Source organism: Eleutherodactylus coqui, chromosome 9 (genome assembly GCF_035609145.1).
Source record: "Eleutherodactylus coqui strain aEleCoq1 chromosome 9, aEleCoq1.hap1, whole genome shotgun sequence".
Classification (NCBI taxonomy): Eukaryota; Metazoa; Chordata; class Amphibia; order Anura; family Eleutherodactylidae; genus Eleutherodactylus; species Eleutherodactylus coqui.
The window spans coordinates 163,043,604-163,067,635 of NC_089845.1; the positions used below are offsets into that span (position 1 = coordinate 163,043,604).

General features: G+C 44.0%; 1 protein-coding gene across 1 annotated transcript in view; it reads left to right on the forward strand.

The window, feature by feature from the left end:
- COL22A1 (collagen type XXII alpha 1 chain) overlaps positions 1-24,032 on the forward strand; it is a 355,966-nt gene that overhangs the window by 167,348 nt on the left and 164,586 nt on the right. The window contains exons 18-22 of the mRNA XM_066578764.1: positions 10,250-10,303; positions 10,442-10,495; positions 13,602-13,646; positions 13,763-13,792; positions 16,869-16,922. Of these exons, the coding sequence (XP_066434861.1) occupies positions 10,250-10,303; positions 10,442-10,495; positions 13,602-13,646; positions 13,763-13,792; positions 16,869-16,922 (237 nt within the window). The remainder of the gene's footprint in view (positions 1-10,249; positions 10,304-10,441; positions 10,496-13,601; positions 13,647-13,762; positions 13,793-16,868; positions 16,923-24,032) is intronic.

Sequence of the window (24,032 nt, forward strand, 5' to 3'; positions counted from 1 at the left end):
TGTGGCTGGCACTGTACTGGGTTACGCCGTGGCTGGCACTGTACTGGGTTACACCGTGGCTGACACTGTACTGGGTTATACTGTGACTGGCACTGTACTGGGTTACACCGTGGCTGGCACTGTACTGGGTTACACCATGGCTGGCACTGTACTGGGTTATACTGTGGCTGGCACTGTACTGGGTTACGCCGTGGCTGGCACTGTACTGGGTTACACCGTGGCTGACACTGTACTGGGTTACACCGTGGCTGGCACTGTACTGGGTTACGCCGTGGCTGGCACTGTACTGGGTTACACCGTGGCTGGCACTGTACTGGGTTACACCGTGGCTGGCACTGTACTGGGTTACACCGTGGCTGGCACTGTACTGGGTTACGCCGTGGCTGGCACTGTACTGGGTTACACCGTGGCTGGCACTGTATGTGGGGTTTACACTAACCAGGAGAAAAAATAACCTAAGTCAAGGTGTTTTGGGGACACGACGGACACAAGGATGTGATTTCACTCAGCAGGTCCCCGCTGGCAGCCGTCTTCTCACATTACTGTACTAAAGCAAGATGTCGCCGTATTTGTAGGAGGAGCGACTGCCGGCAGGGCCTCGGTCAGTATAACAGTCACATCCCCGGGTCCCTGACATGTCTCACCCCAGGGGGCCGTGGAGGCATCACAGGCGGTTTTCATGCTGACATGTTTGTGTGATGGCCGTGTTTGCCAGCATAAAACGCCCAACAGATACCTCAGTGCCCATCTTTTTGCGTGCTGGAAATTCCGCCACCAAATACGCTATACGAGTGCGAACGACCCGTCGACAATGGCTTCCATCCTCTGTGTATTTGGTTGCCGGAATTTCCAGCCAGAGCCATCGTATAAAAGAGTTAACTGATCAGATTGTTGCATTAATTGCTAAACCAAAGTCGTTGATATTGTGGCTATTAACACGTCCGGCCGATATATACACAAATCTGGTGCACAAAAGAGAAAACGACGAGCTGCGGAAGTGCTGCGGGACGAACGGCTTCCATTAGCCGCAGTGGAAGCCATCCGTGCGATCTTCTCCCCCGAATAAAGCATGCTGCGATTCTCCCCTGTGAGCGGACAGTCGCAGTTGATTTCCGCTCATGGGCAGGAAGAATCTTCTAACATAGCAGGTCTATGGGCGGACATTGCTGCGGAATTCGTGGCGGGTGTCTGACAGTGAATATCCGTCTGTGGGCATTGGGCCAGAGAAAATGACGCAGAGCAGGAATCCAGTAGCGACTGCGGCGCCGCCGTGGAGGCATCCACTGATTTGTCAGTATTTGTATTGGTATTTAGGAAATCATTCCAGTAACGTTGTAATGGTGGACATCGGTATAAGATGAACAGGCGATGCAGCGCTACATAGGGATTGCTCCGCGGATACAAGCTTGCTTCAGAAGTTTAGTTGCAGCCATTCTGGTTCGCATTACTTCCTTAAGAACTTTGTAAACATTTTAAACCAGAAATAAGACCTTCCCCGATGCGGCATGCAGATGGTTAATGAGCCGCGGGGTTTGACGCATCTACTTCTATCCGACTATCGACTAGTGGGGAAGGCGGTTGGACCCACAAAGGCCAGTTTACCTATATTTAGATGATGTCCTATTTTGGCACAAGAAGGGTTTTCTCCTAAACGGAAGGCCTGGAAGAGACGCCATGACAGCAGCTGTGTGCAGAGGGACTTGGAAGTTGTTGCCGCTTTCTGTACAAGGACTCGGCCTAGACGAAGACTTACAGCATCGAATTCAATGTGAGGCAACAGAATGGACGGCAGCGAATATTAGGTGGAACATTATTTTTGTCATCTGGAGGACCCGCCTTCTCATATTGGGGTCGTCCACAATGGGAATGTCCTAGGGATTTCGGAACGAATAGCCAATAATGATGAGATTTTGCGGGAAGACCTCGAAAAAGTGCGAGAACTACAATTAGAAGGAAACATATATGAAAGGCAACATCGGTTGTGGGATTCTCAAAAGGAATTTATTGGATTGTGTGGGGAGAACCGTCTTGGTATCATCCTGAACAAAGGGAAGAAGCCATCTACTAGTGGATGCAACACCGGATGTATCGCAGACTGTCTTGTTGTTGTGTCTGTCAGACTTCGATTCCAAGTTTGGAGGGAATGAAAGATTTGTACAATTCCTGAACTTGAGCAGTAAAACTGGTGAGGCGATAACCAATGAAACTATTTCTACTTTGGATAGTTTTAATATTCCATCCGATGACTGCGGCTCCCAGGGATCTGATAAAGGTGCTAATATGGGAGGGGGGGGGGGCAGGTAAATGGAGTACAGAGCCGAATTCTCCAGAAGAATGATCTGCTGACATCATCACCCTGCGGCGCACATTCTTTAAGCCATGTAGGTGTTAATGCTGCAAAATTGGATCCAGATGTGAGGACTTTCTTTGGAAACAGTGAGCTTGTAGTCATTCTCCTCCAGCAGCCATGCCCGATGGTAAATCTGAGAGGAATTAATTCCTTAAGCGCCCCACAGCCTATCAGAGACAAGGTGGAGCGAAGGGACTCATTAAAGTATTGAAAAGGCTGTTTTCAAGTTTAACCCCTTAAGGACCAAGTGTGGTAAATATACAGCATAGTATGAAAGTCTCTGCTTCTGCAACCAAGCAGCAGCCGGTCGGGGTGTCAGTTGTTAGTCTCAGCTGAGAATCCGAAGGAGAAGAAGGGAGAAGCGGTTTTCCAACTGCCTCTGCCTTCTCCTTTCCCGAATACACAGCACTCAATGAGCGCTATGTACTAAAAAGTGGAAGTGTTACTTCCACTATGCGACCCGGCGATCACGTGACCGCCGGCATCCACTGGCATAGCAGAGCTGAAGGGTCCTAGAAGGCCCTGATCAGCTCTATTAGTGACTGATGCCACTATAGGGGGATGTTTCCCCTGTAACAGAAGCTCCTATGGATGTGGCTCCTATCGCTGCCCTAGCTACAGTGGGAAAGTGTCAAATAAAAATAAAAAAACATGTGAATGACCCGCAGATGTCTTATAGGACCTTATGGGGTCATAGATGTTAAAAAAAATAGTTACAAAAACATGTAAAAAATAATTAAAGGATAAAATAAAAATATATACATAACAAAGCCGATGCCAATCAAAACCTTCGCCGCATGCGCCCTGTAATCCCAAACTATACATATATATCAAAACATCTGAAACAAAACGAGGAACGCATTCCCATAGTTTATTCTAATGTAAATATACAAATAAAAAAAAAACTATAAATGTTGAATCATTTTTTTAGCTTTTTACCCCCAATAAAACAAAAAAAAATGGCAGTGAAAAAAAATATTTAAAAAATAGCCGTATATGTCATGGAGAAAAAAAATGCAGCAAAACCAATTTTGGGAGCTGAAGGAAAAAAATAGGGCAGTAAAACCACCACATTGGTTAAAATCCCTAAAAAGTGTCTGGTCCTTCAGGCACAAAACAGCCATGAGCCATAAGGGGTTAACATCGACCGCTCATAACATCGTAATAGGACTTTAGAAATATTGCACTTCATTCATGGGCTTGATGAGGACATCTTTTGGTACAAAGTATTGGCGTGTATTGACAAGAAAACGTTATTCAAAACAACGGAATAACACTGAATGTGGAGCGCTCTCCGTGCGAGGACGGACAAAGACGGACAAAGACGCACAAAGACGCACAAAGACGGACAAAGACGGACGAGGACGGACAAAGACGCAGAAAGACGCAGAAAGACGCAGAAAGACGGACAAAGACGCACAAAGACGCACAAAGACGGACAAAGACAGTCTTCTAGAGTTAATAATTTGTGACATAAAAACGAGATTTTCGCAGTTGATAAAATCTGCAGCTTGTTCGGCCGTCTTGAACTTTATGGATAGCGAAAACGAAGAAGTGAAAAGTAGTGTAAGAGGTCCAGTAGAAAGGATCTAGGAAGATCTGAGGATTTATTCAGAGATTCTAAATGTGAAGATTGTGTATAAAACGGCCTGTAATGAAGGACGGTCTGTAATGAGGGACGACCTGTGATGGGGGACGGCCTGTGATGGGGGACGGCCTGTGCTGAGGGACGGTCTGTAATGAGGGACGACCTGTGATGAGGGACGGCCTGTGCTGAGGGACGGTCTGTAATGAGGGACGACCTGTGATGAGGGACGGCCTGTGATGAGGGACGGCCTGTGATGGGGGATGGCCTGTGCTGAGGGACGGCCTGTAATTAGGGACGGCCTGTGATGGGGGAACGGCCTGTGATGGGGGACGGCCTGTGATGGGGGACGGCCTGTGATGGGAGGTGGCCTGTGATGGGGGGTGGCCTGTGATGGGGGGCGGCCTGTGATGGGGGACGGCCTGTCAGGAGGGACGGCCTGTGAGGAGGGACGGTCTGTGACGAGGGACAGCCTGTAACGAGGGACGGCCTGTAACGAGGGACAGTCTGTAATGAGGGACGGTCTGTGATTAGGGACGGTCTGTGACGAGGGACGGCCTGTAACGAGGGACGGTCTGTGATGAGGGACGGCTTGTAATGAGGGACGGTCTGTGACGAGGGACGGCCTGTAACGAGGGACGGTCTGTAATGAGGGACGGTCTGTGATGAGGGACGGTCTGTGATGAGGGACGGTCTGTGATGAGGGACGGCCTGTGACGAGGGACGGCCTGTAACGAGGGACGGTCTGTGATGAGGGACGGCTTGTAATGAGGGACGGTCTGTGATGAGAGACGGGACCCGTTGTGGCGGCTGCGGGCCGTTTACAACTGTCACCTCTGTAAATGTCTGGCTCTTCGGCTCTTCTGCACCGGACCGGTCACAGCACCATCTGCAGGTCCTTCAGTAGACTGAATACGTTAAGATCATGGCAGAGGAGCTCCACATCACATGAATGGCTGAACCCATGGGCATTACTGGCAAGAGAAAGGAATTGGTAAAAACTGCCTATTTTTTCAGAGATCCTAAATCAATTTGCTCTCTGGAGCTCGGAGAAGCCTCTGGAGCGCACTTTGTAGTTTGTAGTCTATGAACACTTATCTAATAAAATAACTTTGTGATCTTTTATTTGATTTTTTTCCACCTTGACTAAATCACACAGAGTACCGTGACGACATTTTTAAGGGGGTAGAGGGTGGATGAGCTAGGGAGTCAGGGTGTGACGGAGAGGGAGCTGGTTGGTACTCTGGTAAGGGGACCCCTGAAGACATATGGGGGCCATGGTTGGCACTATCCTAGATTATACTGTGGTTGGCATTATATATGGGGGTTTACACTGAGTATGCCTCTGTATGTGGGGGTTACATTGTGGCTGGCACTGTATGGTGAGCTTTGCTGTGGATGGCCCTGTACTTACTGAGCTACACTGTGGCTGGCACTGTATTTGGGGGTTGCATTGTTTGCTGACACTGTATGGTGAGTTCCAATGTGGTCGGCACTCTGTTGGGTTATACTATGGTTGGCACTGTGTTGAGTTTACTGTGGCTGGCACTATGTTGGATTACACTGTAGCTGGCATTGTATGTAGGAGTTACACTATTGCCGCCACTGTGTTGGGTTACACTGTGGTTGGCACTATGTGGGGTCCCACTATGGCTGGCACTGTGTTGCGTTTACTGTGGCTGGCACTATGTTGGGTTACACTGTACCTGGCATTGTATGTGGGGATTACTCTATTGCTGCCACTGTATTGGGCTATACTGTGGTTGGCACTGTGTTGGGTTACACCATGGCTGTCACAATCTAGTGTGTTCACCAAAGATGACAACTTTCAAAGAATGAAAAACAGGACAATCATTGTGCCACATTAAAGCTCGCCTCTAGCCCCATTCAGTCCCCTCTGCGCCCCAACACAGCTGTAGTGCCCTTCTTTGTGGAACACACAGTAACGGTGCCCTGTAGTGCCCCACATAATAGGTACATGGATACAGTTTGATTACTTCTTGATGAATACTGACTTGTGAAAAATAGTTTTTCAAACTTTCCTGTAATTACCGGCTGCTGTGGCCATCAGATCCACTCCTGAGGCCCTACTTCTGTTTTCGTGGGAAGGAAGCCACCCAGAGATGGGGTTTTGTTGGAGATAAGGGTAGGTTAACTCCGACTTGACTTACTCCAGTTATCTGTTCTTCCAGTTTGAGGTGGGTCAACAGCTTTCCTTACTTCTAATCTCTCAAATGCCCCCAGACCCACAAATGTAGAAACTCTTGTCCACTGTTTTATGGGATCATGCAGATAGTTCAGGAAGATGCTTCTGAAGTATTGCAGTATAAAGTACAAGCAATCAAATAATCACAAGTTCGAGTCCCCAGTGAGAACGAAATAAAGGTGCAAAAAAAAAGGATTTAATAAACTTATTAAAATTTTTTTTTACTGTTATAAAGAGGTCCAAAAAAAATCCTTTTTCCCTTACAAATCCAAACAATTTAAAAAGCCCACATATTTGTATCGCAGTCAAAACTATTAAAATATCACAATGTTTATTGGAATGCTAGAATTGCTATTTTTTGGTATCTCATCTCCCAAAAAATGTAAATAAAAGGTCGTCAAAGAGATGTACTTTCCCCCAAATGGTAGCAAGCCCTCGCACAACCCAATTTACAAAAATGTTAAAAAGTTACGGGCCTTAGAACACGGCGACGGAGGTCAACTTTTTTTTCAGAGAAAAAAAAATTCTACTTACTTTTTAGAAATAGAAAAAACATTTCAAAAACGATACAAATTTGGCCTCACCCTGATGGTCCTGACCCGCAGAACGAAGGTCAGATGTCATTTCTACTGCACTTTGAACGTTGTAAAAGCTTCTTTTTAAAATCTCTATTCACATAAAATTTTGTAAACATTTTTCTTTACATTAAATGGTTCCATTAACCCCTTGAGTGGCGGGTTTCCTACCACCCTGTCGTGCCCACCAGGGCAGGTTTTTTAAAATGGTCTAATCATTGAATTTTAACTAGTTTTGCAGTTGCGTCTCAAGAGCCATAACTTTTTCATTTTTCCATTGACATGGCCATATGAGGGCTTGTTTTTTGCGGGACAAGTTGTGATTTTTTAAACGGGGGAGGAAAAAAAGAAATGGGGAAAAAAGAAAAAAAGGGGCCATGTCATTAAGGGGTTAAATAATGTATTAACTTCCTTCTCTGGGTCATTACGACGCATGGATACCACATGTGTGATTGTATTTTTGATTTTTTACAAAGTAAAGGGAGACAAGTGTTTTTATTATTTTTTTTATAATTTTTTAACTTTTTTTTTTTTTTTTATTTTTTTTTTTGTCCCTTAAGGGGACTTCCACAGGGACCCATCAGGACCCCTGATCACATTCCGGGGGTCCGATGGTGACAGCCGTTTACATGCTGCAGTCACATAGACTGCAGCATGTAAAGGGTTAACACAGCAGAGATCGGAGGTTTTCTCTGATCTCTGCTGTAAGAGCTGGTACCTAGCTGTCCTCTGACAGCCAAGCACCAGCTCTCCCTGCCACAGAGACCATCGGCTTGCTTCTGACAAGCCGATGGTCTCTATGGCAACCTGTAAACAAGGCAGGAGATTGCCGGCATATCGGCAATATCTTCTGCTGGTTTTTCAAAGCCCTTGCTTTGTTCTCTGTGGGACTGTGCAGGCAGAGCACACTGTCACAGCTTGTGGCATTGTGCTCTGCAGCTCCCATAGTGATACATAGCCCGGAAATCTTCCGGGCTATGTCGCTATGAGCAGTGGAGCTCGTCCCGGAAAATTTCCGGGCGTGCCACTCAAGGGGTTAAAAGGATACAAGGGATCCAGCGAGACACAAGCCCTCCGACGGCCAGGTCAAGGGGCAAATTAAAAAGTCCTGGATCTTGGAAGGCGGGGATGAAAAAAAATCAAAAAATGAAAAATCTCCAAATGGTCTGGAAGGGGTTACAGCGTTTACATCACAATGGTGTTTTATCACGTATCCATAGGACAGGTGATTAGTCTGATCACAGGGCATCTCACTGCTAAGACCCCCACTGATCACGAGATTGGAGGACCCTCGTCCACCATTTCTTATCACTGCGGTCTTGCTGCACCTGAAGCAGGTTCGGGGCCACCCGCAGCCCTTTCCGAATGCTGGAACAGGCCAATGGGGAGCCTGAATGGAGGGACTTACCCAACTCTATCAGGTGCCGTGTAACATGTCATACGAACCCATGGTTGCTGCGTCAGTGGAAGGTTTTGACAGGACACCCTGTCACAAGCTTGTTACTCCACCCTCAGCATGGCGGACAGATAATCACGCTAGTTCCACATTGTGCGTTTAACTTCTTAACTTTAATTCAAGCAGAAGCAGTTCAGTAACAACTTTATTGGCGGTTAGTGGTGAGAACAACAGCTGCTTACTCTCCAAGATTCTGAACAGACCCGACTCTCTACTGTTGTCAGCCCTTACTGTAGCGCTCGGTACTGCGCTCTCTCACTGCCTCCTCTGAACATACCTCAACTTTCTATTTGCAAGCATTCTAGTATCTAGTGCTCAACTGCGCCATCAATATGGCGCCAGCTGGACTTCCTGGTTCGTTTCTCGAGATTCCCGCCTCCGACCTAGTTTAAAGAGACATCATACATCATAACATATTAGCAGTAGAAATATAAAAAAGAACAGAAATAACCCCATTACACACCTACCAACAGTTGGGTGAAGCTTGGCTTGGGTGGTGGTCATGCATGCGCAGCACTGGGGCTGATGGAGATAGGCAAGGACAGGTGATTGGCTGTCTCTAGCAGTTCCTCTGAAAATGCATGGAGTAGCACTGTGCATGTCCGACCACCGCTGCATTAAGCCTCTTCCTCAGTACAAAGGGTTAAGTGAGCCAGTAGTGAGGATGAGGGGAGACAGGACCACCGTTCTTGGGACCGATGGTAGTATCAGTGGTAAGACCTGCACCGATCAGACTTTTAGCACCTATCCTATGAGTAGGGGATAAAATTAAATTGTGGCACGACCTCTTTAAAATAATGAAAGAAGTAATACTCACCCTACCGATCCCCTACCACACCCAATCTGATGCTTCCCGAGGTCCAACCACTGGTTTCTGTACTTCCTGGTCATGTGACAGTTGCAGCCAATCACTGGCCATCCTTTTGCTTGTCGACACAGCCTAATCAGTGGCTGCAGCAGGTTACCACTATGGATAGTGATTGGGGCATGTCACGTATCCATGTCAGCAAGAACAAGAAGTACAAAAACCCAAGAAGTACAGAGAGCCAAGAAGTACAGAGAGCCAAGAAGTACAGAGAGCCAACAAGTACAGAGAGCCAACAAGTACAGAGAGCCAACAAGTACAGAGAACCAACAAGTACAGAGAGCCAAGAAGTACAGAGAGCCAACAAGTACAGAGAACCAAGAAGTACAGAGAGCCAAGAAGTACAGAGAATCAACAAGTACAGAGAGCGGTGAGGGACCGCAGCAAGTGTCAGATTGGGAGCGATAATGTGTTACTTTTATTACATTAAAGGGCTCATTAAGCAGACCGCTGTTATCCGCTCCCTCATGTGCTAAAAGAACAAATCAGCGCTTACTCATCCCTCTCCCCTCCTCACTCATCTCCAACCGCCGGCTCTGGTCTCTGCTGTCTCTGTTTACAGGCGGCTGTGATGTCCCATAAACCTGCTGCAGCAGCCAATGACAACGCTCAGCCATGATCGCTGAGCTCTGTCAGTGGCTGCTGCAGTTTGTTTGTAGATGGTCTCAGCCTGCAAAGTGATGCAGAGGGAGACCGGAGCCAATAGTGGAGGACAAGGGAGCGGGGAGAGGTGAATAACTGCTGATGTCTTACTCTAAAGCATGGGGATCTCGGTGACAGGGGTTTCCTTAACTTGGACAATCCCTTTAAAGCACTTATCATTTTTTTAATAAGTAGCCAGACAAACTCTCTGAAGAGGAGGGGCCTATATAGTAAGCGGTTTTACAGTCCCTTTATTGGTACTTTGGAGTGGAGGAACTTAGTGGTCAATTTTGCAAGCTGGTCTGATGTTATTGGGGTCTGATGGGGTTGGTTCCCTTTAACATTTTACAATTTAAGCCATAGTGTAGGGACAGAAATGGCTCTGCTGCCTAAGGGGGTGGAGAGAACAATGCCCCCCTGCCTCATAAGAAGTCACCATTATTATAAATGGCATATGGCAGCTGGGTGCAAGACGCTCTTATAGATTTTGCATTGAGGACTCACGCTTCTGCGTATTAGAGCCTTCCCCTACCTATTTTCTATCTAACCTGTTTTACTTGTTCCTTATAGGGTGACAGAGGTATAGATGGGTTTGCCGGAAAACCAGGTTCAGAAGGCAAAGAGGTGAGTGCTGTCATCATTCACTTATAAATGATTGTTATTATAACATTCATATTTTACTTAATTAATTTCAGCAATTTTTACTACTAATTATATGAACTAACGTCAATCGCTCACCTTTGTTTATCTGGTTTATTGCAGGGTGTAAAAGGCAGCATTGGATTACCAGGTCTAAAGGGGCTGAAAGGAGACAGGGTGAGTGTGGACCCCATGGCGGTGCCACTTCCATGTACTCAAAGACCATTAGTTGTGTTCAAAGAAAAACGTCGCAAGATTTACAGTTTATCATTGAATTATCACTTGCAACAAGATGTAGATTTCATAATCATACAATATCAGGTAGAATGTGGCCAAGTCGTTCCATAGTAAAGCTCTAAAGGCCCTTTTACATGCTCTGATTATCGCTCAAAATTCGTCCAAAGGGCCGAAAATGAGCGATAATCGTTACATGTAAACGCGGGCATCGCGCACTTTTCATTTGAACAATGAATTTTACTTTACATAAAATCCATCGTTCAGCCGCTGAAAGATGAGCAAATACATGCATTTCACTCATCTTCCAAAAGACTGCAGGATGTTCTACCTGCAACATGTTTACACTAGCCGCGAGGAGAACCATGCAATCTGCAGACAGCCAGGAGGAGAACAATGGAATGTGTCAGCAGCTGTTTACATAGCTGGGTGTGTGTTTTTACATGGTGGACTCTGCAAACAACTAAAGGTCCTTTTACATGCAAATGAAGATGATAAAGTGTCAATGACCATTAACACTTTATGCAAATACATGGCTAAAGGCTCATTTACATATAATGATTACCGCTCAAAATCTGTTCAAACGACCGAAAATGAGCGATAATCGTTACATGTAAACGCAGGCATCGCGCACTTTTCATTTGAACAATGATTTTAAAGTAAACTTAAAATCAATCATTCAGACACTGAGAGATAAAGTGTCTCTCAATAGACCTGTATCTCACACTGTTATCTCCACAGGAGTAGGCGGATAACATTGTAAAAAACAAAAGCAAAAAAACGTGAGATTTCTACAGGGTAAGCGCTGCTGAAAAAACCCGCGGCAATTAGCCGCGGGTTTTGAAGCGGCTTTTCCATACACTTTTCCGTTGCAGCCGGTGCTCCCATAGAGGAAAGCGCGGCCGCAGTGGGGAAAAAAAGGAATAGACATGCTGCGACCGACAAATCTACACCACAACGCTGGCTGCTGTCGGCTTTGCTGCGACAAATCCGCCGTACGGCGTGGATGAGATTTCTGAGAAATCTCGTCCACATCAGCGGCCGCAGGCGGAAGTGCTGCGGTAAATCCGCCCTGTGTGAACTCAGCCTACGTCGGTGCAGGGTGACAAGCACAAATCTCTCTCCTGTATTCTGCCACCTTGTTTCCTGTAGATGACGTAAGAATATTACCAGCCAACCATTCCTGCTCTTCCTTGCTGCAGTTTTTACACCGCCCACGACACGCTGCATGCTGCTGCACAGGTCACGGTCTGCAGCCTCTCCTGGGCTTTCTCCTATATATTTCGACCAGCCACTTCACAGTTAGCATGATTTTTAAAACTATAGCTCCTCCTTATGTGATGCCTGGGCAAGGCATCATGGGACATGTAGTTACTAGGGGTTCTGGCTGCAAACAAGAAAAGTGCAGGAAGTGCTTCCATCATTATGAAGCTGGATCATAGGAGAAAGGGCCAACCCTTCTACAATGAGGGTGGGTAAAAGAAATGAAAAAGGAGGGTGGAGCCAGACCCAGTGAGGGGGGTGGAGCCAGACCCAGTGAGGGGGGTGGAGCCAGACCCAGTGAGGGGGGTGGAGCCAGACCCAGTGAGGGGGGTGGAGCCAGACCCAGTGAGGGTGGTGGAATATTCATGGAGTACAAAGTGTTTCCAATGATTGAGTATTTTGAATGGTGGAGGTGCTGCCAACCAGATGACGCTCCACCAGTGTGGGCGTGAGTGTAGCGAAAAGGATGTGAAAAAAACTGGTATGGAGGCGCAACACTCTAAGCTACTGGAAGATGTAGATCAAAGTCCAATGTGTGATGGTGAAAGCACTTTTATATTTTTTCACAAATTAAAAACCAGCAATAGAATACGCGTTTCGGGGTGAACCCCTTCGTCAGTTCGGCTGGATAGGACAACAGGATGCCTAGGGGTGACACGATTCCAAAGATGTATTGGATGTGTCGGAGGTCCTGTGTGCAGGAGGACAGGGGAGACAGGAGTGCTTTAGCATAGTAGGAACATGATGCAATATGATTCCCACATAACATCACAATGCATGCAGGAAAACATCACTAATGGGAATGAACCCATTCAAAGGAATGAGAATCATATTTGTGCGAGATTTGGGTGTCTTGCAAAACACAAATGTTGCACGATTTTCACGCCATTGTAAAGGCAGCCTTAGGGAGATGTCTGGCATCACAACCACATCAGTTTTGTACATTGGAGGTAAAAAATATTGAAGGGTGGGGCCAGAGGCAAATATAGACTTTTCTGAGCCCAGAGCCTGTATATCCTCGATACGATAAAGCAAGTTGTTGTACCCCTGTGGCGCCCATAACCCAATGTACTTTCTTCTATTCTGCTTGTGCAGAAAGCAGCAAGTTGGCAGCATCCCCACTTCAGAACAGATCAGTGCATAAATACAGTACCAGAATCAAGCTCATAACATAAATACAGCACCAGAACCAACCACATTTCAAAATTACAGCTTGAAACAACCTCAGTAATATATACAGTACCAGGACCAAGCTCATAACACAAATACAGTATTAGAACCAAACCCATTTTAAAATTACAGAATCAAACAACCTCAGTATTATATACAAAATAAGTCATCAATATAAGATTGGTGAGTGTCCGACTGTTGGTGCCGCTGCCGATCAGCTGGTCGAAATGGTTGTGGTGTAATCGGTTTTATGGCCATTCTGCAGTTTAGTCGCATTCAAGTGAATTAGACTGGGCTGCAATACCTGGCACCACCACTATATAATGCATGGCGCTGTGCCTGGTATGCAGTGACCAGTGCTAAGTACAAGTCATCAGTATCGTAGACCTGGAAAACCCTTTTACTGAATGGCTAATCTGTACATTACCCTATTAATACAGGGTGGCAGGGGCATCAGCAGGCAGGGGTATAATTCAGGGGTTTAAGGAAAGTAGAACATGGCATTATTTTTTTTATTTATTCCTAAAATGCTTGTCATTCTTTTTGTTGATCTTAGGGGTGAATGTTGTGTAAGAATAACCCAAATGTGACCTCGATACTTCTTCCTTCTTTGCAGGGTGAGAAGGGTGAAGCGGGATCCCCGGGATTACCTGGCAATGTTGTAAGGAACCATAAATTCTTGTATTGTCATGTAGAATATTCTGTTATACAAAGCAAGAAGAAATGTCTAATAACGGGGAGCAGATTTACGTAAAACGGGGCTTCTTTGTATTGTAGGTCCAGCAGGAAGGTCTTAAGGGCGAGCAGGTGAGACGCGCCTCGCACTCCTCATACCTTTCATTCCATTCTTTATTCCATTTTATTGTTATTTTGCACAAATTATCATTTTCTCCTTCCATGAATTCTCTTCATTCACAACCAGAGTAAAGATGGCCGACGCACATCGGGGCTGTGCCTTATGAACTGGGCGCCAGAATTCTCTAGATTCACAGTTTTGGCACAGGCGCAGGTTTGTGGGCGCATACATTGCCCCTGCTATTTCTCAGTAAGTGGGCGGGGCCAGGCGTTGGGACTCTCACGGTCATATCCCCATCAGAGTCACTATAAGGGCGAGCACCCACTGGCGATTGCGTTTTCCGCGGGAAAAAAAACGCAGCGTTTTCGCGGCTTTCCCGTTAATTTCCATTGAGAAAAATAAGGACACATATGCAACTGACAGTTCCTATGTTAAAAACGCAAACGCAACGCAAAAAAAACGCCAGTGGACAGGAACACATGTTATCTCTATGCCTGTGCAGGAAAAACGCAAAACGCAAAACGCAGGTAAAAAAACGCCAGTGGGTGCTCGCCCTAATAAGCGCACAAAGCGCCCGCGGATATGAGCGCCATTCTTTTGAATGCAGTTATACACGCGAGCAATTGTTTCCCCCACAGCAATGCTACAAGGTAAAAAAAAATTGCTACATGTTGTATTTTTTCGCATCCCTCCGAACTCATCGCCCGTTGTTTTCAATGGGGCAGTCAGACACATGGCATGCCGTGGGATGTACGTGCGAGTGCGATGTGTTTTCTATAAAAATTAATGGGCAACACTTGCCGAACCTGCGAAGCGCCGGAGGATCGCGATTCCAGAGTAGTGATGGGAGGCAGTTTTGGATGAAGAGCGCCTCGCATCTGTGGGTAAAATGTCCGTTGATAAGCGCCATTTCAGGCCGGGTTTCTTGGCACCATATTGCGCCCGCCCGTGTGCATGTAGCCTATCTAAAACATTTTCCAGCTCCTGGCTCGCCTACGCTTTCATCCTGCACACAGAGGCGCCACCAAATGTATTAAGAGGCTTGTGATCTTTAATCCCTCTGTGGATTGTAGGCGGGCGCGGTGTTTACTTACACTGGCGTGTGAATGACATTCTGTGTAAATAGGCCCAGTGCCCCTCGATGGGCAGGATCTGACCCGTCCGCACATTGGGGCACATTTACTATTAAAAAATCGCCAGTTTTCTGGTGCAGATTGCGTAAAAAAAGTATCTTACTTCTCCACCACATATTGATGGTGTTTATTAGGCGGTGGGGGGAGCGCGGTATCTTCTGTATCAGCTACGATGGGGGGGGGGGGGGGGGCTATGGCGCTGTTCTAGATGCGGAAATGCTGGAGAATTTGCTGCAGAGTTTACTGTTGCGGAGATTCTGCCCCATTTCCGCTACATCTAAATGTACCCCTAGACACTTTTGGACATTTTTTTCACAGCATCTCAAAAAAGTGTAGTTTTTCAGAAAGCAGCGCGGCCTCATTGTATCATCACGCCAAATTTCACAAAAATTTAGGTGCAAAATCTAGGGTAAAGTAAGCCAACTAATAAGTGGTATAAAGTGAAACCGGATAGTCTAAAGCAGGGATTCCCAATCAGGGCGCTAAGGGCACCCTGGAGTGCCCTAAATATCTCCTAGGGGTGCCACAGAGTAGAAGAAGGACGTAGCTTTTTTTTTTTTTTTGCAGGCGCACCGCATGATCACATTTTTTGGGCAAGATGTCATCTGAAAAAACCTGGGAAACATTGGTCTAAAGATTTGCCCGATTTGTCATCCACCAGAGTCGCTGTGATAAATTGGCGCATTTTAAGACTCTCTAGTCTGAGTTTGTACCTTCTAATTCTTAGACATTATTAGTAAGTTCGCCCTGTTTTGTACATTGAACAATCCATTTATTTAATTGGGATCTATATGCAAGTGGAAAGATGGAAAAATGCTTCCATATCACCACCTATGGAAGGCAGCGTCCCTTTAAATCCCTCTAAATCAATGGCTGACCCTTTAACAGGCCTTACAACATGACAAGCCATCTTTCTATTTGCATAGCTTATTCCCAGGGCGCATTGCATGGCCCATCAGACTCCTTTTGCTCTCGTGGCACTCTCCACAATACCCAATGTGTAATGCCTCACTTCGCCTGTGGTCGTGCTGCAGTGAAATTCCACACTTGCTGCCACGTTCACTAACAGATCGCAGCTGATCGATGAAGCTCCCAACAGTAGGATACTCCGATATCCGTCTATTGTCGGGGTTCCTTCTAACATAAAGGGATGTCCAGAGTTGATAACTTCTTTAGGGTTTTTATATGAGCTTATGGAAGCCTTTTAACCGTTTATGACCATGATGAGGCCGTGGAATTATTATAAAGCATGCTGTATAGATGATAATCCATGTATGCCGACACCGGCTACGCCCCATCAGCAGGTTTACAATTTATTATGTGTTAGGTCTAACCCGGACATAGTGGTTTCATCCTGAATAGATTAAACTATACACAAACAGTCTAAACATGGATGACACAAAAGTAGTAGGGAAACACACATAAAAGGGATGATGGGATAATCAACCCTACCTACCAGCAGAGCGCCCGCCCTGATGAGGACGACCCCACGTCAAGAATCTGGTGTGACACTGACTTTCTCTAGATGGTGACAGGGAATAGTGACAAGGAAAGATGACACTCAATGACCCATAAACCACAAGCGTCCAGGGAAAAAGATGTCCAAACACCCCAGATAAATAAGTAAATCACCAGACTGAGACACGACAGGACCAGACACACCTTCAGACCAGGAGTATAACTGGCATCCTCAGTGAGGAGGAGCCAGAATAAAAATAGACAAACACAAGCTGATTGGCTGGCTGGGATGTCCACCTCCCAGCCAACCAATCAGTCTATGAAGCAGCAGAGAAGTGTCGATGCCCAATGCTGAAACGACAGTGAGCATACTCCAGTCTGAAGAGCCAATGCCATGATGGTAGCCCGATCCTTGTTCGCCATGGGCGAGCCGTGACATTCTCCTGAGCTATTGGTGTAATGTTTATTATGCAGCAGATGTTCCTTCTTCTTACAGGGAATACCTGGACCTCGCGGACCCCAAGGCTCTGCAGGGCAGCCCGGACCACCAGTAAGTCTCATCAGAGCTAATGCAACAATGAAAGGAGCAATATGTAAAACCTCCAGTAACGGACCCCCCAGATGTTTTATCAGCCAGGATTACAGCGCTGCCTGTGATTGGATACCAGCACTGTGAATGAGAGCGCTGAGAACACGGCCAGCTTACTGCACACTGTAGAGCTAATGTTGTTGGGAGGACATAACATAAAGATGTAGCATTTATTAACATGACTGCCGAATCGTGACAACTCCATCTACAGCATTGAAATATATTGTAGTTAAGGTTTGCCACCACCACTAGGACTACCGCTCACTGTATACTTCTAGTATAGCGGCCACCACCACTAGGACTACCGCTCACTGTATACTTCTAGTACAGCGGCCACCACCACTAGGACTACCGCTCACTGTATACTTCTAGTATAGCGGCCACCACCACTAGGACTACCGCTCACTGTATACTTCTAGTATAGCGGCCACCACCACTAGGACTACTGCTCACTGTATACTTCTAGTATAGCGGCCACCTCCACTAGGACTACTGCTCACTGTATACGTCTAGTATAGCGGCTACCACCACTAGGACTACCGCTCACTGTATACTTCTAGTATAGCGGCCACCTCCACTAGGACTACCGCTCACTGTATACTTCTAGTATAGAGGCCACCACCACTAGGACTACCGCTCACTGTATACTTCTAGTATAGCGGCCACCTCCACTAGGACTACTGCTCACTGTATACTTCTAGTATAGCGGCCACCTCCACTAGGACTACCGCTCACTGTATACTTCTAGTATAGCGGCCACCTCCACTAGGACTACTGCTCACTGTATACTTCTAGTACAGCGGCCACCACCACTAGGACTACTGCTCACTGTATACTTCTAGTATAGCGGCCACCACCACTAGGACTACTGCTCACTGTATACTTCTAGTATAGCGGCCACCACCACTAGAACTACTGCTCACTGTATACTACTAGTACAGCGGCCACCACCACTGGGACTACTGCTGACTGTATACTTCTTGTACAGTGGCCACCACCACTAGGACTACTGCTCACTGTATACTTCTTGTACAGCGGCCACCACCACTAGGACTACTGCTCTCTGTATACTTCTAGTATAGTGGCCACCACCACTAGGACTACTGCTCACTGTATACTTCTAGTATAGTGGCCACCACCACTAGGACTACTGCTCACTGTATACTTCTAGTATAGCGTCCACCACCACTAGGACTACTGCTCACTGTATACTTCTAGTACAGCGGCCACCACCAGTAGGACTACTGCTCACTGTATACTACTAGTATAGCGGCCACCGCCACTTGGACTACCGCTAAAGCTGCTTCTATAGATGAAGGGGAGGTACAATGTTGGACTTTTATTAGCTATCCACAGGAAAGGTGATAAATGTCTGATCGACGGGGGTCTCACCACTTAAGGTCCTTTTATAGAGAATGATATAGTTCAGTTAATTGCTGAATCCTGCAATTATGTATCATTCAGTGTAAACTGGGCTGATGACTGAGCGCCAAATTATATTCATTCACTTATAGTTCGTTGTTCAGTTTATGAAGCATAAAACCTGCCGATAATCTGCTGTGTGAACAACTGCCTGTTTAATCTGAATGGAGGCGGTCGGTAGAGGTCTACAGCTGCTCCACCTCTAATTATTACTCATGTGTGCAAGTAGAGGAGCGATGATAGGTCAGCAATCTCTGATTGGTGGGGATGGCTGCTCGGGACCCCCTAGGATTAGCTGTTGGGAGACAGCTGCGCTCGGGTGAGTGCCATGGCCTTGTCACTATATAACAGGCACAGCGCCGTGCTTTGTACTGTGGCGATCGATGTGACACCACATACCCGAGAAGAGGCCACGGAGGTCATGTGAGTTCTGCAGAAAGCTGATTGTGGGGGTCCTGAGCAGTGGGCCGCCACTAATCAGATATTGATGACCTATCCATAGCTAGACCTTCAGTGTTGGAACTTCCACATACAACCCATTTCCGACACCTACTTCACCTGTCTCTGCGCCCATCTCATCATTGCACGGGGCTGATCTTAATAACTAACCCAGCCCCCTTCCATTATGACTGATGCAAAGACAGAAGACGGGGTTGGCTTAATTACTAAAATGAGCTGAAAGTGGATGTTTCAACACGCTACGTCCGGGTAAGGATAGCGCCTCCTGGGGCAACACGTGAAAAAAGTCAAGTTAACATTTGCTACTTCTGCACCTCTAACTACTTTTATTTCTGATACTAATACCACCGCTATTATTACAGCTACGACTACAACTGATCAGACTACTACTACTGCAAGTACTAATGCAAATACTAATACTACTTCTACTACAACTGCTCAGACTACTACTACTACTACTGCTACAGGTACTAATGCAAATACTAATACTATAACTGTTCAGACTACTTCTACTACAGATAATAATGCAAATACTACTACTACTACAACTGCTCAGACTACTACTACTACAGGTACTAATGCAAATACTAATACTAACACAACTGCTCAGACTGCTACTACTACTACTACTACAGATAATAATGCAAATACTACTACTACTACAGCTGCTCAGACTACTACTACAGGTACTAATGCAAATACTAATACTACACTACTACAACTGCTCAGACTGCTACTACTACTACAGGTACTAATGCAAATACTAATACTACACTACTACAACTGCTCAGACTACTACTACTACAGGTACTAATGCAAATACTAATACTACACTACTACAACTGCTCAGACTACTACTACTACTACTGCAAGTACTAATGCAAATACTAATACTACTTCTACTACAACTGCTCAGACTACTACTACTACTACTGCTACAGGTACTAATGCAAATACTAATACTATAACTGTTCAGACTACTTCTAATACAGATACTAATGCAAATACTACTACTACTAGAACTGCTCAGACTACTACTACAGGTACTAATGCAAATACTACACTATAACTGTTTAGACTACTTCTACTACAGATACTAATGCAAATACTACTACTACTACTACTACTACTACAGGTACTAATGCAAATACTAATACTACTCCTACTACAACTGTTCAGACTACTTCTACTACAGATACTAATGCAAATACTACTACTACTACTACAGGTACTAATGCAAATACTAATACTACTCCTACTACAACTGTTCAGACTACTACTACTACAGGTACTAATGCAAATACTAATACTACTCCTACTACAACCGCTCAGACTACTACTACAACTGCTCAGACTACTACTACTACAGGTACTAATAAAAATGCTACTACTATAACTGTTCAGACTACTTCTTCTACAGATACTAATGCAAATACTACTACTACAACTGCTCAGACTACTACTACTACTACTACAGGTACTAATGCAAATACTAATACTACTACAACTGCTCAGACTACTACTACTACTACAGGTACTAATGCAAATACTAATACTACTACAACTGCTCAGACTACTACTACTGCTACAGGTACTAATGCAAATACTACTACTATAACTGTTCAGACTTCTTCTACTACAGATACTAATGCAAATACTACTACTATTACTACTACAACTGCTCAGACTACTACTACTACTGGTACTAATGGAAATACTAATACTACTACAACTGCTCAGACTACTACTACTACTACTACTACTACTACAGATACTAATGCAAATATTACTACTACTACTACTACTACAACTGCTCAGACTACTACTACAGGTACTAATGCAAATACTAATACTACTCCTACTACAACCGCTCAGACTACTACTACTACTACTAGTACTACTACAGGTACTAATGCAAATACTAATAGTACTCCTACTACAACTGCTCAGACTACTACTACTACAGGTACTAATGCAAATACTAATACTACTCCTACTACAACTGTTCAGACTACTACTACTACAGGTACTAATGCAAATACTGATACTACTACTACTACAACTGCTAAGACTATTACTACTACTACAGGTACTAATGCAAATACTAATACTATAACTGTTCAGACTACTTCTACTACAGGTACTAATGCAAATACTAATGCTACTATTATAACTAATCAGACTACTTGTACTACAGGTACTAATGCAAATACTAATACTACTACTACTACTGCTACAGGCACTAATGCAAAAACTAACACTACTATTATACCTGCTCTAACTACTTCTACTACAGGTACTAATGCAAATACTAATACTACACTACTACAACTGCTAAGACTACTACTACTACAGGTACTAATGCAAATACTAATACTATAACTATTCAGACTACTACTACAGGTACTAATGCAAATACTAATACTATAACTGCTCAGACTACTTCTACTACAGGTACTAATGCAAATACTAATACTATAACTGTTCAGACTACTACTACTACAGGTACTAATGCAAATACTAATACTATAACTGTTCAGACTACTACTACTACTACAGGTACTAATGCAAATAGTAATACTATAACTGTTCAGATTACTACTACTATAGGTACTAATGCAAATACTAATACTATAACTGTTCAGACTACTTCTACTACAGGTACTAATGCAAATACTAATACTACTATTAAAACTGATCAGACTACTTCTACTACAAGTACTAATGCAAATACTAATACTACTATTATAACTGTTCAGACTACTTCTACTACAGGTACTAATGCAAATACAAATACTACACTACTACAACTGCTAAGACTACTACAACTACTACAGGTAATAATGGAAATACTAATACTATAACTGTTCAGACTACTACTACTATTACTAATGCAAATACTAATACTATAACTGTTCAGACTATTTCTACTACAGGTACTAATGCAAATACTAATACTATAACTGTTCAGACTACACTACTACAGGTACTAATGCAAATACTAATACTATAACTGTTCAGACTATTTCTACTACAGGTACTAATGCAAATACTAATACTATAACTGTTCAGACTACACTACTACAGGTACTAATGCAAATACTAATACTATAACTGTTCAGACTACTTCTACTACAGGTACTAATGCAAATACTAATACCACTAATAAAACTGATCAGACTACTTCTACTACAGGTACTAATGCAAATACTAATACTACACTACTACAACTGCTAAGACTACTACTACAGGTACTAATGCAAATACTAATACTATAACTGTTCAGACTACTACTACTACAAGTACTAATGCAAATACAAATACTATAACTGTTCAGACTATTTCTACTACAGGTACCAATGCAAATACTAATACAACTATAATAACTGCTCAGACTACTTCTACTACAGGTACTAATGCAAATACTAATACTTCTATTATAACTGCTCAGACTACTTCTACTACAGGTACTAATGCAAATACTAATACTACTATTATAACTGTTCAGACTAATTCTACTACAGGTACCAATGCAAATACCAATACTAATATTATAACTGCTCAGTCTACTACTACTACAGGTACTAATGCAAATACTAATACTACTATTAAAACTGAACAGACTACTTCTACTACAGGTACCAATGCAAATACTAATACTACTATTATAACTGCTCAGACTACTTCTACTACAGTTACTAATGCAAATACCAATGCTACTATTATCACTGTTCAGACTACTTCTACTACAGGTACTCATGCAAATACTAATACTACTCCTCCTACAGCTGCTCAGACTACTACTACAGGTACTAATGCAAATACTACTACTACTACTACAACTGTTCAGACTACTACTACTACTACTACTACTACTACAACAACTGTTCAGACTACTACTGCAGGTACTAATGCAAATACTAATACTACTATTAAAACAGATCAGACTACTACTACTACTACTAAAGGTACTAATGCAAATACTAATACTACTCCTACTACAACCGCTCAGACTACTACTACTACTACTACTACTACAGGTACTAATGCAAATACCAATACTACACTACTACAACTGCTCAGATGACTTCTACTACAGGTACTAATGCAAATATTGCTACTACTACAACTGCTCAGACTACTACTACTACAGGTACTAATGCAAATACTACTACTACTACTACAACTGTTCAGACTACTACTACAGGTACTAATGCAAATACTAATTCTACTGCAACTACTTCTACTACTACAACAACTGTTCAGACTACTACTACAGGTACTAATGCAAATACTAATACTACTTCAACTGCTCAGACTACTACTACAAGTACCAATGCAAATACTAATACTACTTCAACTGCTCAGACTACTACTACAGGTACTAATGCAAATACTAATACTACTTCAACTGCTCAGACTACTACTACAAGTACCAATGCAAATACTAATACTACACTACTACAACTGCTCAGACTACTACTACTACTACTACTGGTACTAATGCAAATACTAATACTACTCCTACTACAACTGCTCAGACTACTACTACTATAGGTACTAATGCAAATACTACACTACTACAACTGCTCAGACTACTATTACAGGTACTATTGCAAATACTAATACTACTACAACTGCTCAGACTACTACTACTATAGGTACTAATGCAAATACTACTACTACTACAGCCGCTCAGACTACTACTACAGGTACTAATGCAAATACTAATATTACTACATCTGCTCAGACTACTACAGGTACTAAAGGAAATACTAGTACTACTCCTACTACAACCGCTCAGCCTACTACTACAGGTACTAATGCAAATACTAATACTACTACAACTGCTCAGACCACTACTACTACTACTACTACAAGGACTAATGAAAATACTAATACTACACTACTACAACTGCTCAGACTACTACTACTACTACTACAGGTACTAATGCAAATAGTAATATTACTCCTACTACAACTACTACAACTGCTCAGACTACTACTACAGGTACTAATACAAATACTACTACTGCAACTGCTCAGACTACTACTACAGGCACTAATGCAAATACTAATACTACTACAACTGCTCAGACTACTACTACTACTACTACAAGGACTAATGCAAATACTAATACTACACTACTACAACTGTTCAGACTACTACTACTACAGGTACTATAGCAA